Genomic DNA, 15,537 nt, shown 5'->3' with positions numbered 1-15,537 from the left:
AGAGCAGCTTATAATTCAATTATCATCCGATCAAGGACAGTGGCAGCATACATGCTAATGTAGATGCACATTGTACACCGATATTTTCTTTGTAATTGTTAAAGGGCTTTAATTTGCTTTCTTGATGATGATATTAGGTTGGTTTTGGAGAGTTGCGGTGTAGTTGAAACTATGTTTTATTCTGGTTATAATTTTGAAAGTGTTTAATTAATACATACCATATTTATAAATGAATTTCACTGAAAATTCTATTAATTTAAAATCTTGGTTATAAAAAAAAATTACTACAACAATACTACACATACATCGTCGTCGTTTGATCTACTTAGAGAAGCATGGAAATCACTTGATTCCATGCATACAACAAAGTCTCAATTGGTACCAAAAAGACAGGTAAATTAATAGCTTAATTAAAGCATTATAAAGCACTAGCAACCAGTATCGAGTTTATGTAATAGTCAAAGGATAGACCTGATCATATCATTCTGACAACAATATTATTGTCAATCCTTCTACAGGTAAATAAGGAGTAATTAAGAGATTCAACAATTTAACCCCCCAAGTGGTCTATCGCATCTTGATAGGCATGTGGTTTGAAAAGCAACGTGGAAAACTTCGAGCCTGAATGCCTTTCTTTGACATTATAACGTAAAGTTGTCAACAACGACAGCTAGAAAAGCTTTGTTACTAGTAAAACGCTATATATCAGAAAATTGTGTATACCGACGAAGGATTCCTACCTTTTCAGCCTGTAGGATGCTGCATTCTGTGGCACCTCCTCACCTCACTTTGAGGGTGCATGATGATTTGGTTGACCGTAATTTTGCAAGTTTTTTTTTTTTTAAAAAATTCAAATTATTTTTTTATTAATTTAGATTATTTTGATGTATTTATATTAAAAATATTTTTTTAATATATTTTTAAATAAAAAATACTTTAAAAAACAACTTCTATTACTGTTCTAAACAACTTCATATTAGACCTATTTTATAAGACACAATCTAGAAGTTGCTTAAAACTATGGTAGTGGATTGATTTGCTAGTAGGTGGATCATTATGCTATGATTTTTCTTAAACTAAAATCTTTAAAATGATAATTTTTTGATAAAAAAAAAAAGTTTAAAATGAAATCTAACCTAAGCTAGATATCAAGTCAGCAAGGTTTTGAGTTGATTTGTGAGTACAAATCAAGTTTCATGATAATGAAATCTTGAAATTACATTGTGATGCTGCAAGGCATAATATAGTGAAATTTAATGGTAATAATTGATACTTTATATTTTAAAATCATTAAATTTTAATAATATAGGCTTAAAATAGCCTTAACATGGCTATATAAAAAAACCCCCTCAATATGAGTACTTAATTTGCTGCCTAATCATATACGGGCCTAGCATGTTCTGCTGCCCCCTCCTGGCTTATTGACCATGCCCTAGGGACGCACCGTCTTGTACAAATGTAAACACACGCTTTGATTCCGAACTCAGAAACCGTGTGAAACCATGCAGAAAAAGCACTATTTTGTATCACACAGTCTCACACACTTACATATACATATATGTAACGTATTGAAGTTTCTTGCTATCTTCTTCACGACTTTATGTAATATATGTACTGCACAGCTTGAATAAATGTACTCGGTCAAACTGAAACAGCACAAACGTTTTCAAAGCAAAAGCTCAATGTCCCTCCAACCTACCCGCGGCCCGTGCTAGCCCTTAACCAAACGGTCGATAGTCTTGCATAAAACCACAAATTAAACAGATCGAAAGGAGAAAAAGAAAAGGGTAGCTTGCTTGTGCCAAGTCAGATGATCTTGTTACGGTCCCACTTGACAAGGAGCCTCACCGTCCATACCAAGCATATACTGCTATAAATATATGCATCAAACGGCACACAAATACAAAGCCCAACAAGAATTACAGAAGAAGCTAGCTAGTTCAGCTTTGTGTGAGAGATCAGAACTGATCAAAACAGGTTCAGACGACGACCTTCTCTGAGAGATAGAAATTCGAAACAAATTAAAGGTATGGAAATCTCAATGACAAAAGGGAGCTCAATGAAGAGCCTTTGGTTTGCGTTAGGCCTAATGCTATTGGTGGTGTCGACAGAGATGAGAGTCGTCCATTGCAGGGCCCTTCGTTCAACTTCCAGCACCATCACTACCACAGGATACCAGCAAGTAGATGGAGCTCAAGAATCGAAGGCCATGGCTTCATTTGTTGTTTCTTCAAACAAGTCTAGCGGTCGTCCTTCGTTAAGAAGCTTGATGTTTAAATTGGCTTCTGGACCTAGCAAAAGAGGCCCTGGCCATTAACACTCAGATTTCATGACTCTTTTTGCACCTTTTTTCCCCATGTTTTCCCATGTTTTTGTATTTGCCAGGATGTTCCCTTCAAAGGACTGATCTTATAGACCAGTACAATGTAATTTGTAGTGCTAGAGATATAGAAACAATACAGATACTCTTTGGATACAATTTGGCCTCTACCTTTTTATACATGTCATCAACAGGGCATCTACTAAATCTCTGGAACACAGCACGTAATATCATCTCTTATAATTCAATCATATGAAGAACATTGATAAAAATGCACCTGTGAGTAATGAGTTGTTTTTTTCTTATAAATTCGGCACTCATGCTATCCAATACATTCAGAGAAGTCGACGAGCTTAATTCTCTTGCTCGGACAATTCTGTAAAGTGTAATCATTAATTAATGCCTCCAAGTCAAAAAGAAGATTCTGATAGAATGGTGGCAATAAAATATGGCACTAGATCACGCCAAAATATAGGCACTTCACACTTGATATCGCCTCCATTTGCAATAAAAAAATAAGGTTCGGTTTCCTATGCTTGACTTATTGTTTGCCCATTGTCTAGCAAGTGATTGTTTTGCGGTTAAATTTATTTTTTATTTGAAAATATTAAATTAATTTTTTATGTATATTTAATAATTTTAATATAAAGATGTAAAAAGTAAAAAAAAATCTGAAAAAAATATTTTTTTAATATATTTTTAATTAAAAAATATTTTAATAAAATATATCTCATTACTAAACATAGAATCTTAAATGCATGTTCCCCTCTATTGAAATTAAAATTGGTCATCATAAAAAGATATAGAAAATCCAAGTGGCAAAATTTTGTGCTAGAAAATTGCAGTGAAATGTCTTGGGTCTCCCTCTTTAAATTAATTAGGAGAAAAACCTTACTTTTTCCCCTTATGATTATATCATAAAATCAATTTATACCATATATTATTAGCAGAATTACAGTGTACAACTCATTGATGAGAAAGTAGGTAAAATGTATTCAAATTAACAACTCTTTCTGTCCTTTTTGGCAAGCTCCTCAATTTTTCATCCATGTCACTGTTTGTCAAACACCACCTAATTTAATCCGACCTTTTTTTTTTCAAGAAAAGGGAGAAAGAGCAAAGAAAATGTAGTAGAGAACCGACAACTAGTGCACCGAGCTTCTACTGCTGACACCCTTGCGATTGAATTCAATTGGATGGGAATATATAATTTTGACAGAAATGCTTTCATCACCACCACCCACTACGATTTTCTGGTCAAAAACTTGGGAATACAGCTGCAGCTGCAGCTGCATATCAAAGTCTGCAAGAGTAAAAAAAAAAAAAAAGAGTTTGATTTGGTGGGAGTCAAAGTTGAATTCTCAAATTTGCCGCAAAATTTCCCTCTCCAAACTGCTCACCCTCAAATCTTGGTCAGTCTATTTTAAAAGTTTAACGAGGATCAATTGTAGTGAAAGAGCAAATGCATTGGAGCTACTGGGACATAACATCCACTGACCCTGTCTTATTAGTACATCTAATATGTTGTTTTTATTAGCTGGAAAGCTCACTTTCTGCTAACCGGAACCTGGCCCAAGCCAGGTTTCATTTTGAATCAGATTTTTATTTTTTTACAAAGATATCTTTTCAGTTTTTTTAAAAAATAAGAAATAAAAAAATGACATTATTTTCGTTTAAAAAATTCAGATGACCATTAACACTGCAAAACAGTGTCTCAGGCCGGTCTTATAACTATGGTTTTTATACTGATTCTAAATTCCGGACTCCAGAGAGAGAGTGCACGAGAATAACTTCAGCCTTATGTTGATGTCTCGTAAAGGGATTCGAGTTTCTTTCTAGGCACCGAGGATAAATACCGAAGAACATCCAGAAGACCTGAACAATAACTATAGGACTAATTAATTTATGCCGAGGGTATGCCTGCATAAACTATACCCAGATACAGAAAAATATAGAACTGTTCTAGGTTACAACTACTAGAATAGAGAGAGATTAGCATGATGGGAATCACTCAAAACAATCTAAACTTCCATGCCAATCCTTTCATGTTGACGCACTCCAAATTTTTTCCCAATAATCAACCTACATCGAGCATGCATGGACTATATGGTTAGACATGAGCCTTCGACTAGATTGTAATGTGAACAAGTTCTGTGTGGTCCTCGAAATAACTACAAATTACCGACAGTAGATATCCTTTCAATTAGGTTACCTACTTACCATGCAAAGATTCAAGTGTCAAGGGAAAACTTTCAAAATATTTCAACCAGCTGGATAATACAGATGCATGCGATGCAAAGTTGGTTGAAGCAAAATCCACTTCATCCAAAAGGAGACATACCAGACAAAAAGCAGAGTATTACTGATTAATACCCTCCTTTCAGTAAAAGCTATAGAGTTGGAACTTCGAAGTGAGGATCGAGTGAATGGCTTTTGAACTGCTGCTCTTAAAAGCTTTGCAAGGCTTTGAAACACAAAGGCAATCTAAGACGTGCAGTGCAAGTGTGAAATATCTCCAGGGAGACGGAAGAGCACGACTGGACAATCTGAAACCTAAGACAACATTTGGTTATCCCATGACAACTTTCTTGAGCATCATAAACAATTGTAATAATCCAAACCAATCAGAATTACAGGGTTGGGGGGGAAGGAATGTTATAGTAGAAGCATGTATCCGGTCCACAAAACTACAGTATAAAAGTCCCTAGCCTTGAAAGAAACAGGACGTTTTCAAACACTGCAATTCCAAACTTCGAAGTTACAAATATTATCAGCCTAATACGAGCATACATCAAGGATTAATATTGGTAAAGCACCAACCTAGTTAGACTATAGCCAAGGCTCTACCCTTTCTTTTCTGGGGGAATTTCTCCTTGATCTGAATTAGGCGGCCTAATCTCCTACTTCTCTTTCTCGTTGCTGGCTTAACCTCATTCAAAAATGCCCTTTTTCTTGGCTTAAAGAGCCCTTCTTTTCCACTGACAGTTCACAATACGCTTTCTAAGCTTAAAGAGTGGTATTTCCTTTCGGTAGAGAAAAAGCGATTCCTACGCTAAAATGCTTAGGCCACTGGTCACGGGTATAATCAACAGTGGAGGTGCATTTCAAGTACTATATCATTGCTATGACACACATCACGGGTATTATCAACAGGATCAGAAAGTATACCCGCCACTCCACGGCTAACCAATTCATTCTGCTGTCCAAGCAGCAGCACTACTTCGACATTGAGTAAATGTACTCAGGTGAGACAGGTCATCCTAGATTAGAGCAGAATATTGATAACATGCTTAAACAGAAATATATACCAACCAATAAATATTTGATAAAGACAGTGTTGTTACCCAGGGGGTCCATATAAACAAAAAAAAAATCAGAAAAGAGAAAACAAAAAAGAAAATTGAAAAAAATCGGAAGAAAATAAAAAAAATATATCAGTAAAAAGAATACACCAGAATAGCTAGGAAATTGTTGAAGACTGGTTGAGGAAGATCAAAATATACAAGATTTAAAAATTTCACAGTGTATTTTCGACTGATGAGTTGGCAAAGAAAATTCAATTTAAGGAGGAAAATTCAAAATTAGATGTTTAAGGACTCAATTGAAATTTTTCAAGATTTAATTGAATTTATTGAGGGCTTAATTGCAAGAAACATTGATATTTGTAATCAATTTAGGCTTTAATTGGAAAAAAAAATTAAAGTCTAGGGGTTGAATTGCAATTTTTAAAAGTTAATTTGATCAAATTAGGGTCTTAATTGCATAAATATTGAAATTTAATAGGCAATTAAGGACTTGAATGAAGAAATCCAAAACCAATAATCAAACTGAAAAAGACATGTGAATGTAAGGGCTGAAAATGACCAAATCATGGGCAAAATTGAAAAAATTAAAATTTTCAGGTCAATTGAGGGTCGAAATGCACAAATTTAGAATCAGGAACTAAAATGAAAATAGCGGTCAACTTTAGGGCTGCCAATTGAGTTTGACAAGGGTAAAATTGCATGAAATTATAAGTCTGAAGGCAATTGCGGGTATAATTAAAAGTAATTAAAAGAATAGGGACTCAATTGGAATTTGTCAAATCCCAAATTAAGAACCCTAAACAATGTGTCATTCAGACTTAATGAAGAGAGGGTGAATGACACGTCGTTCGTCAGCTTGCATCTCCGTTTTGACAATTTTAACTAATCGAGATGACAATTTCAAACGAATGAATATGAAGCTGCTGACCTTTAAATTGAGCAAAGTTAGATTTAAATGAAACATGTACTCCCTATCTACCAACTTCAGGTGGTCTCATGCAATAATGATATCAGAATTGCTCCAACGAGACCTCAAAAGTGGGTAACTTAATCAGCCCCAATAATGCAACAATCATACAAAAACTGATTTGGTTTTCATGTGTTCACACACAAAGGCTCCTTAATGAGTTCGTATCAAGGGTTTACAAAACTTCTTTCAAGATCAAGAGGTAAAAAATAAATTCAAGACCTCCCAAAATGCTAGCAAAACCCTATAAATACCCCTATCAAGATCAAGAAAATGAGCTTAAAAAATAGAAAAGAAAAAAAAGAAAAAGATAACAAAAGATTAGAAAATATATATATATATATATATATATATCATTAAGAAACACAAGTATAGAGATCCAAAAACCTAAACAAAAGTTTTTGTGAGAGGCAAAATAGGAAAGCCAAGAGAAAGAAGTTGTTATAGATATATCTTCTTAATCCAAAAGTAGATTCTTGATGGCCTATTTCTATTAATTTTTATTTATTTTATTTTATATTTATATTTACAAGCATGGAAAAGAGGTTTTAAATACTTAACAAGTATTGTTGCACTCACATCTTTAACAAAAAATTAAGTCAAGATTTAAGGTCCTATTTGGTTTGCAATAATTTTTGTTAAAGGGCTTTTAGGTTTAAAGATGTGATTGACTAACATTCCTTAATCTATTTTTGATAGTTTTATTACAAAGAAAAATGAATTTTTACCAAACAAAACCTAAGAAAATAATATATATATATATATATATATACATGGCTAAAAATCCTAAATTTATTTAAGCATTTTTTTTAAAAAAATCTAAAATATATTGACATGTTTTTTTAAAAAATTATTACATGAATTTTGTAAGTTTGTAAAATTCTAAAGAATTTTGACCCACATTTTAAAAATACAAAAATAAATTATTTTATTTCTTTTAATATGTGGAATTATAAATTTATACGCAAGACATATTTTTAATATTAAAATAAATTTTTTTTGTTTTTTTTAATATACAGGATTATAAATTTATATGTAAGACATATTCCTGATATTAAATAAAAAGACAATTTATTTTTTATGTTGGCATTAAAACGATCAAATGTTTAACCTGATAAGATAAAGACATCCTTATCAAGGAGGTATTTTCTTAAACCTTAAGCATGTCAAAGGTTAGAAACACACAACATTTCCTTAGTTTGTATCAGACAAATAAACAATGCAACTTACTTCAGGTAAGACGTACTAAGAGTGTTAATATATTTTTTTTACGCAATCAATCCCTTTACTCAGACTCCGAAACTAGTTAGGGTTCCTATTAACTAAAATACTAGGCGATGACTTTTATCTTTTTTTTTTTTTTACTGATAAAAGACAAAATTCCTTCTTCTTTCTATCCATATCATTCTCGACACTCCTGATCTAGAAAAATAATTATCGTGACGTTGTACACTTGAGACTGACACTATCCAGGAGGATCCAGCACAAAAAAAAAACATAAATGGATATGTCAAATGAAGAGGGGAGAGAGGCTGCCTTTTGTACTGCAGTCATGCTAACTGATTTAAATTCCAGAAAATGAAATGGCTGCCTTTTGCAATGAGAGATATTACCGGTGACATTTAAGTCTAATCGTTTTCAGAATTTGAAAACGGCCCCACAACCCAACACAGAATGATCAGTATATGATGCAGAAAAGAATGCGGACAAGAACACTTTCCAGTCACTAAGCATAATACTTGACTGTTAAAAAGGAATTTCAGACTGCTGGGGTTAACACAGGAACAATTAGGTATAGGAACCAAGTTGAAACTTGGATCAACCAAAAAAGATGGTAGAAAACATTAGTAGTACCAAACTCTCTAGAACAGAAACTTCCCTGGGTTCAACTATCCAAATAACAGTTCTTTTAAAACAACTAGCATAAGGACTCCATATCCACACTCCATCATACAAGTATGCATTCTAGAAATTAGATAAACAAAAGTGTTTTGAGGTATCTGAGTGAAAATTGAAGACTTGTATGTGCATTAAGCCTAGTCTACACAAAAGCATCTCATGAGAATTGCACAACATGCGTAATCAAGGGTTGAATAACATAACAATGTCTTCCCACTCGTTACAAGAGGAATGATTTTTTCTTTTAGACATCTCACAACACCAACAATTGACAGAGGAAATACTGCAATAATATGTAGATTCACAACATTTTTCTTTTTCCCCATTTTCTTCCCATTTCACTATGTGTCCAATTTCTCTTTGTTTTCACTACCCTCCAGCAATGTAGTATAGTGATTATATTTCTAAAACAATTCTATAAAATGCCCCAATTGAAATTCAAGATAAGCGAAAAACATAACGATACGAGTTTAAGCTCTTAAATCAAACACAACAGAATTGGCTCTAAGAAAATTTGCCCACCATTATATCAAATCCCTAACACGAGCCCATCAGTGTGCCCTATATTCTATGATATCAATCAATCAACATGCTGATGAGACCTAAATTTTCTATGATATCAATCAATGAACACGCTGATGAGACATAAGTTTTCACTTCATTGACACTGTCATGATCACAAATAGCCCAGCAAATAGCAAACACATCAAAACACAAAACTGTAACAATCAGAAATTAGAATAAACCTAGTTATTAATAATAATACTAAATCATTATCATCATACAATCACCATAAAAAACCATAAGTTAAAATATCCAGATCTCAACATAGTAAACACCAAAATTAAAAAGATAAAAAAACCCTAAAAGCATACCAAATTTGAAGCTAAAAACCCTAATTAGATCAAGCTTCAGCCTCAGCAGAGCTCGAAACCTCTTCATTCGCCACCGCCTTCGGCGTCACATCAGCGCTCGCTGTCTCCGTCGCACTATTGTCACCATTGGCACCCGATCCAGCCCGAGCCTTGACGGTCTCTAACATCCGTTTACTGATCTCCTTAGAGTAAAGCTGGAGAACCTCAAGCCCGTCCTTCTCGGAGGAAGCCACGGTGGAGGCGCCAGAGAATGCCTCCTCCTCAATGCGGCGGGAGGCTTCGGAGGCCTCTTCTTTAGGTATAGTACCGTAGCGCTTGGAGAGAACGGACGTGGTGGATAAGGTCTCGATTAGACGGGATATAATCGCGTCGCGAGTGCGTTGAGTCGGTGGCCAAATGCTAAAAGAAAAGCCGCTGCTTGTCTGCTTCATTGTACCCTCCGCAGAGTAGTGGTCGTCTGATGGCAAAGAAAAGCCGCCGCTTGCCTGCTTCTTTATACCCTCCGCAGAGGAGTGGTCGTCTGATGGCGGTGCTGTGGTGGAGACGGTGGGGGTAGTTTCAGAGTCCGACATTTTGGGGTTCTTCTTGCAAGAGAGGCGAAAGGCTGAGAGAGAAGAGGATGGAAGTACTACGGGTGTGTGAAATGTGAAGGGGGAAAGGGTGTGGCGTCGTTTTATGATGGGGTGATGTCGTGTGACGGGTCACCTTAGATCTAATTCGTGACAATCAGGAGTGTTCAATGCCACGTGGACGGCTGTGGAAAACAAAATTATGGGTAATGTTCCAAATTTTTTTTTAAAAAATGAAATTAACTATTGATACGTTACTTGGTAACGAAGATACATAACTTGGTAAAATATCCTTTAATCTTCAACTTTTATTTTTAAGCAAATTTCATATTCAAAATTGGATTATCTTTTTTCTTTCATTCTCATTAAACCTAGTCCAATCAAATAAATTAACCCATAAATTAGTCTGAGTTAGATTTTAAAATAAATTAAATAAAAATTGAGATTGTGAACTCAACTAGTTTACCTACAACTCAATTAATCTAGTTAGACTTTTTAAAATGATTCAATTTTAATTTTTAATTTTTTTTAAATGATGTGATTTGGATTTATTTTGAACAGGCGAATTTAATAAATTTGGAGATAAAAAGCTATATTTTAAAAGTACAATAATAAACACACTTTTTTTTAATAAAAACAATGAACGAAATTTCACTAAAAAAAAAAAAAAACAAACTACGCAATGAGGCTTTATGGACAGCACAAAAATGACCTCTTCCCTCTCTTTTGAGGCAATACGCAAGAAGCTAAAACTTTGAAGCACGACCTTGCTCTAATGTAACCGGTAATCTAAGACCAGGCCATGACAATGAGTAATTTTTGCGAATAGAAATATGGAGATCAAGGGTGAGATGACAAATTATGGTTCAAATGAAAAACCACAATTTAAAACGTTATATTTTTCCAGGTAGAAAAACAGTTTTTTAAAAATTATTTTTTTTTTCTATATTATTTTTTTAAAAAAATATTTTAATATATTTATAAATAAAAAACATTTTAAAAAATTACCACTTTCATACTCTCAAACCCCTTTTCTATATTACAGAAGATAAGATGCTGGGATGCTTTAGCTACAGACAAATAATAAAGATCTTTCAAGTGTAGAGGAACTAATTTGGATCTGTAATGATTATTTTGCAAAGGTGATCAGACAGAATTCCCAGCTACGCAAGGACATCAATCATGGACATGCGAGCTTTGAACATTGCTTTCAAAGGCTTAGCTTTAAGCATGGTGATTCCTGACCCCTCAGACATGTCTACTTCCTCCTCACGAATTCTCTCCCACTCAAAGCATTGAATCAAGGAAGCCAATGCTAATCCCACCACCCTATTAGCAAGGCCAGCCCCGGGACATGACCTCCTCCCCACTCCAAATGGTGTCAATTTCAAACCTACGAAAGATTGCACTGAAATATCTTGAGGTCAAGGTGCAGCAACCCTCCCAAATCGAAGGAATCGTCACCAAAAAACCTTCGGCTATATAGAACTGTTCAAAAAACATTCAATTGCACGGTGTAGAGAGGTCTTATAACATGGCGGAATTAAGCCTTCGGCTATGGTGTTACTGGCAAAATCTTCAAAATTAATGTGCAATCTCATAAGCAGGGACCTGGTCACCCCGTAAACATAGCTCTGTGCATCGCTAAATTTGAACCCCTTACAAGTTGCAGCAAGTGGAGTTTTGAAAGTGTTCACTCACGCATGCACTAAACTATATAGAGCTGCATCTACATTAAAAAAGAAAAGACTATATAGAACTGTTCAAGAAATCACTAAGAAGCTGGAAACTGCTGTTGCGTAAAAAATTCTGTTTCTATGAACCTAATAATATAATATCTAATATGTTATTGATGAAATAATTACGAGTTCAAATCTAGCAAATTTGTTAGGAATGGCTAAATCAGACATTAAAATTAGTTAAGGGAAGTTACATGATCGGATATTGGGACTTTTCTAGTCAGATTGCAAGCAAAACATGCGACTGGAATTAAGCAAGCCAAAACTACGTTCTGGTTCGTTTGTTCATCAAAGTTGGGACAGGTTTTCATTGCTTATATATATTATTGTGGATGCTATGAAAAAAGTATTCCCTTAGTTATAGAATGTCTCAGAGCAAACAAAGAGAGCATACTTGAGGAAAATCATCCATATGCTTCACATAGAAGAGAGGAGGTTGACCATGGATTGGCGAGGTCTGCATAACGCCTCCAGTGGTTCAGCTTTGGGCATGGGAAGCCCTGTTCCCTCTGTCAAGTTAATCTCCTCTTTGCTAACTCTATCCCACTCAAACTCACATGGAAGAGAGGAGGTTGACCATGGATTGGCGAGGTCTGCATAACGCCTCCAGTGGTTCAGCTTTGGGAATGGTAAGCCCTGTTCCTTCTGTCAGATTAATCTCCTCTTTGCTAACTCTATCCCACTCGAAGCACTGAATCAAGACACCTAGTGTCAGGCCTATGATTCGCTTGGCTAGACCAGCCCCAGGACAAGCCCGCCTTCCAGCACCAAATGGAAGCAGTTTATACCCTTCACCTTCTCCACCTTCAAATCTCTCCGGCATGAATTTTGTTGGCTCCACCCACAGCTTGGTATCTCTATGAATGCTCCAAGTATTGACCAGTAACATTGTGCCTCGGGGCACATGAAATCCACTAATAGTGCAGTCCTCGGAAGATTCATGTGGTAAAAGAAGCGGCGCAGGTGGAAAGAGCCTAAATGTCTCGTTAATTATGTTTTGGAGGTAACTGAGCTTTGTTACATCTACTTCATCCAATATGTGCTCTGTTCCAACGATAGCATCTACCTCTTCAGAAGCCTTTCGCATTGTTTCCGGGTTGTTAAGGAGAAGCGACATTGCCCACTCTAAGGTAGCTGCTGAAGTTTGGCTTCCTGCGGTTAGTGTTGACTGCACATGCTCAGATGTGTTACCAATATGTCTTCAGAATGAAGATATCAGATAAACAGGAATATTAGTAGAAATTTATCAACAGTAAAGAGCCTATTGCCCATCACCTAACGGAATGATCACTTGTGATCCCCAACAGTTGTCTCTGGTCAATTTGTTGAAATTGGGATCATAAGTTCTAGAGATTTTCTTACCATGATTACACCTTTTATGGTTTGATCAGTATAGAATTCAGGTTCTGTCTCTTTCAACGATAACATAACATCAATAAGTGTCATGTTTCTCTTTTGGTTGCCCAAACCGGTTATCTTGGTGGACTGAGATGACTGACTCCTCACTTTCTGGTGCTCCTCGATGAGATCCTGCAAGAATTTGTCCATCTTCTTCTTCAACCCCATCATTCTCTTCTCCAAACCTTGGAAATCTATCCATTGCAGTACTGGAAAGAAATCATTCATATTAGAACTCCCTCGCAGCGCCTCCATTTCTTTTATAATATTCTGAAACTGTCCCGCTTCTTCATCCACCACTTCTTTTCCATAATAACGTTTTCCTGCAATCATTCTCATCATAACATTGAATGTAAGCTCCATAAAACTTGCTGTAAGCCCCACCTTAGCCTGTTGTTTGCTGGAATCCCGAAACAATTGGTTTAGCAATAGCTGAACTTCCTCTTTTCTAATATCAGAGAACGAGGCAACACGACTTGCAGAGAAGAGCTCAATGGTTGTTAAGCGCCTGAGGTTGCGCCAATGCTCACCATAAGAAGAGAAACCCATGGTTGTCGAGTTGTAATTGAGATGTTTTCCAGCTAGTGTACGAGGGCGGTTAGCAAATATTACATCTTTTCTAGTAAAGCACTCTTCAACGGCTGATGGTGAAGAGATTACAAGGACTTTACGAGCCCCAAATCGGAGAAACAGTATGTCACCATACTTCTTAGAAAGCTCGCACAGAGTTCTATGAATTGGTTGCTTTAATAAATGGAGATGCCCTATGATAGGACGGGAAGGTGGACTAGGTGGGAGGTTTTTGGGATTTCCAAGTTTGTATATAACAAGCTTTGATGCAAGCACAAAGAAGAAGAATAGTGCTGCAAAGTTGAACCAGTGAGATACCTCCATCTTCCTTGGTGCAGGCTTCTGCGTTGGAAGGATGGATGTTAATAAAATTCACGATAAGACAGCAGTAATTAGTATGAAGAATTGCAGATATAAGCTATGATGGACAGGATATAGAGATTCAGACTGATTCGATTACACTTCCCACTATGAAATCTTGAAGTCAATTGTCTTGAATCCTAGAGGAACTTTACAAATATCACAATAATTGGTGTTTATTTTAGTTTTTTTTTTTTTTTGTTGAGGTTGTGATGGAATACAATCTAATTATACATAAAACTCAATTATAAAAACTAATTTGTTTTAAGTTTTTTGGTGGTTACACACTCAAACCACCGCAACCTTCACCTCTAAAACATACACATTCTATATACAGAAATTTTGATTGCAAAGGTAAACTTTACACAGTTGGCCGGCCACTAGAACCCAAATAATGGAAAGAGACAGCTAAAACAAATTGGCCTTTGCGTGTATTTTCTGTCAGTGTAATGGCCCTTGCCATTTTGCATTAGCTAATGGCATTGGAATTGAAAATTGAGATGTCAAATTCAAACTAAGGGTGAAGCAGAACAAAGGGAAAAGGAGATTAACTCAAATTCAAACTAAATTGAGATGTCATAATTTTATAATTAATATATAAAATTATGATATATATTAATTAATAAACAGAGTTTTAGGGCCCGTTAACTTGAATTGTTTTTTTTCTAATTCTTTACTTAGGTGTCTGCATTTAATTGATTGGAGACGTGCTGACATTGATTCAGTTCTCCCAGGCATCTCCTTTGGAGCCAGTGTTGGAATCTGGAATGCCCTCGTAAGTCGTAACTTGATCACCTAATGGAACCAAAGCCTAAGCATGTTCTTCATTTTTTATTATTTTTCTTTGTGACGTGTTCTTGATGTAGTAATGGAAGACATTTGCATTTAAACGGAAAGATCAGGCGTCACTCTTTGTTCCACAAGCAGTTTCAAAACGAAGAGGAGGCCCTCCTCATTTATGTGTCTCATTCTTATAATCAGAGCTCCTTTGCAGTGTTTTCACACAAAAAATTCTTCTCATTCCATGTCCAAAATTAGCGAGGAAGGAATATTGCACCCAAAACAATGATTAAATCAATGATTTTTCCAATTTAGACTTCAAATCATGGATTTCCCATGTCAATTTACCGAAGAGACCAGGTTTAACAAGATGCTCCATGATAACATTGTCCTCGATTGTTCTTATATATTTATATCGGCTGCACAATTATAAAGAGATTTTGTTGATTCCTGTTTTAAATAAGTTCTTGTGGGTGATTCTATCATATTCAAAGAAAAGATCTCCCACTCAAAATATTGAATCGGGTTTTACCAGGGTAGGAGGCCATGGAATCCATTATTAGATCATAACCCTCTGATTTCTAATTTAGTGATGATTTTATGGGCCCAATGTATCCCAAACATCAAGATTTATATACTCAAGAGTCAGAGAAGGTTATACTATCTAATATCTAATATCTGATGAGTTCAGTTTTTAGTTAAAATTCTTATAAAAAAATCAAGTTAGATAAAACGTTTGAAGAATATGCCAAATT

At 35.4% G+C, this 15,537-nt stretch overlaps 2 protein-coding genes across 5 annotated transcripts; both read right to left on the bottom strand.

The window, feature by feature from the left end:
- Nucleotides 1-9,226: 9,226 nt before the first annotated feature.
- On the bottom strand, nt 9,227-10,022 carry LOC18104829 (MFP1 attachment factor 1). Its single transcript, XM_006374804.3, has one exon. The coding sequence runs from the start codon at nt 9,936-9,938 to the stop codon at nt 9,396-9,398; it is 543 nt and encodes a 180-aa protein (XP_006374866.1). The 5' UTR covers nt 9,939-10,022; the 3' UTR covers nt 9,227-9,395.
- Nucleotides 10,023-11,034: 1,012 nt separating this feature from the next.
- LOC18104828 (cytochrome P450 81Q32) lies at nt 11,035-14,413 on the bottom strand. Of its 4 annotated transcripts, none has more exons than XM_052446997.1 (4): nt 13,037-14,413; nt 12,252-12,842; nt 12,096-12,181; nt 11,035-11,297 (listed from the first exon to the last, which is right to left on the bottom strand). In XM_052446997.1, the coding sequence occupies exons 1-4, from the start codon at nt 13,964-13,966 to the stop codon at nt 11,099-11,101; spliced, it is 1,806 nt and encodes a 601-aa protein (XP_052302957.1). In that variant the 5' UTR covers nt 13,967-14,413; the 3' UTR covers nt 11,035-11,098. The 4 variants fall into 4 exon arrangements, 3 of the variants coding, with proteins under 3 accessions (XP_052302957.1, XP_052302956.1, XP_052302955.1); XM_052446996.1 differs by having other exon boundaries at nt 11,035-11,664; nt 12,069-12,190; nt 12,327-12,842; nt 13,037-14,403; XR_008057284.1 differs by having other exon boundaries at nt 11,035-11,664; nt 12,069-12,842; nt 13,037-14,393.
- Nucleotides 14,414-15,537: the final 1,124 nt, after the last annotated feature.

The sequence above is a fragment of the Populus trichocarpa genome, chromosome 14, assembly GCF_000002775.5.
Source record: "Populus trichocarpa isolate Nisqually-1 chromosome 14, P.trichocarpa_v4.1, whole genome shotgun sequence".
In the NCBI taxonomy this organism is placed as follows: domain Eukaryota; kingdom Viridiplantae; phylum Streptophyta; class Magnoliopsida; order Malpighiales; family Salicaceae; genus Populus; species Populus trichocarpa.
This window is presented reverse-complemented; position numbering and strand designations above follow the sequence as displayed.

Bases quoted from the DNA above. Each gene is read 5' to 3' on its own strand.
- LOC18104828 (XM_052446997.1), bottom strand. From the start codon at position 13,966: ATGGAGGTATCTCACTGGTTCAACTTTGCAGCACTATTCTTCTTCTTT. The intron at 12,843-13,036 runs GTAAGAAAATCT...GAGCATGTGCAG, and splicing joins CCATAAAAGGTGTAATCATG to TCAACACTAACCGCAGGAAG. The intron at 11,298-12,095 runs GTGAAGCATATG...TGGAGTGGGGAG, and splicing joins GTCAACCTCCTCTCTTCTAT to GAGGTCATGTCCCGGGGCTG.
- LOC18104829 (XM_006374804.3), bottom strand. From the start codon at position 9,938: ATGTCGGACTCTGAAACTACCCCCACCGTCTCCACCACAGCACCGCCA.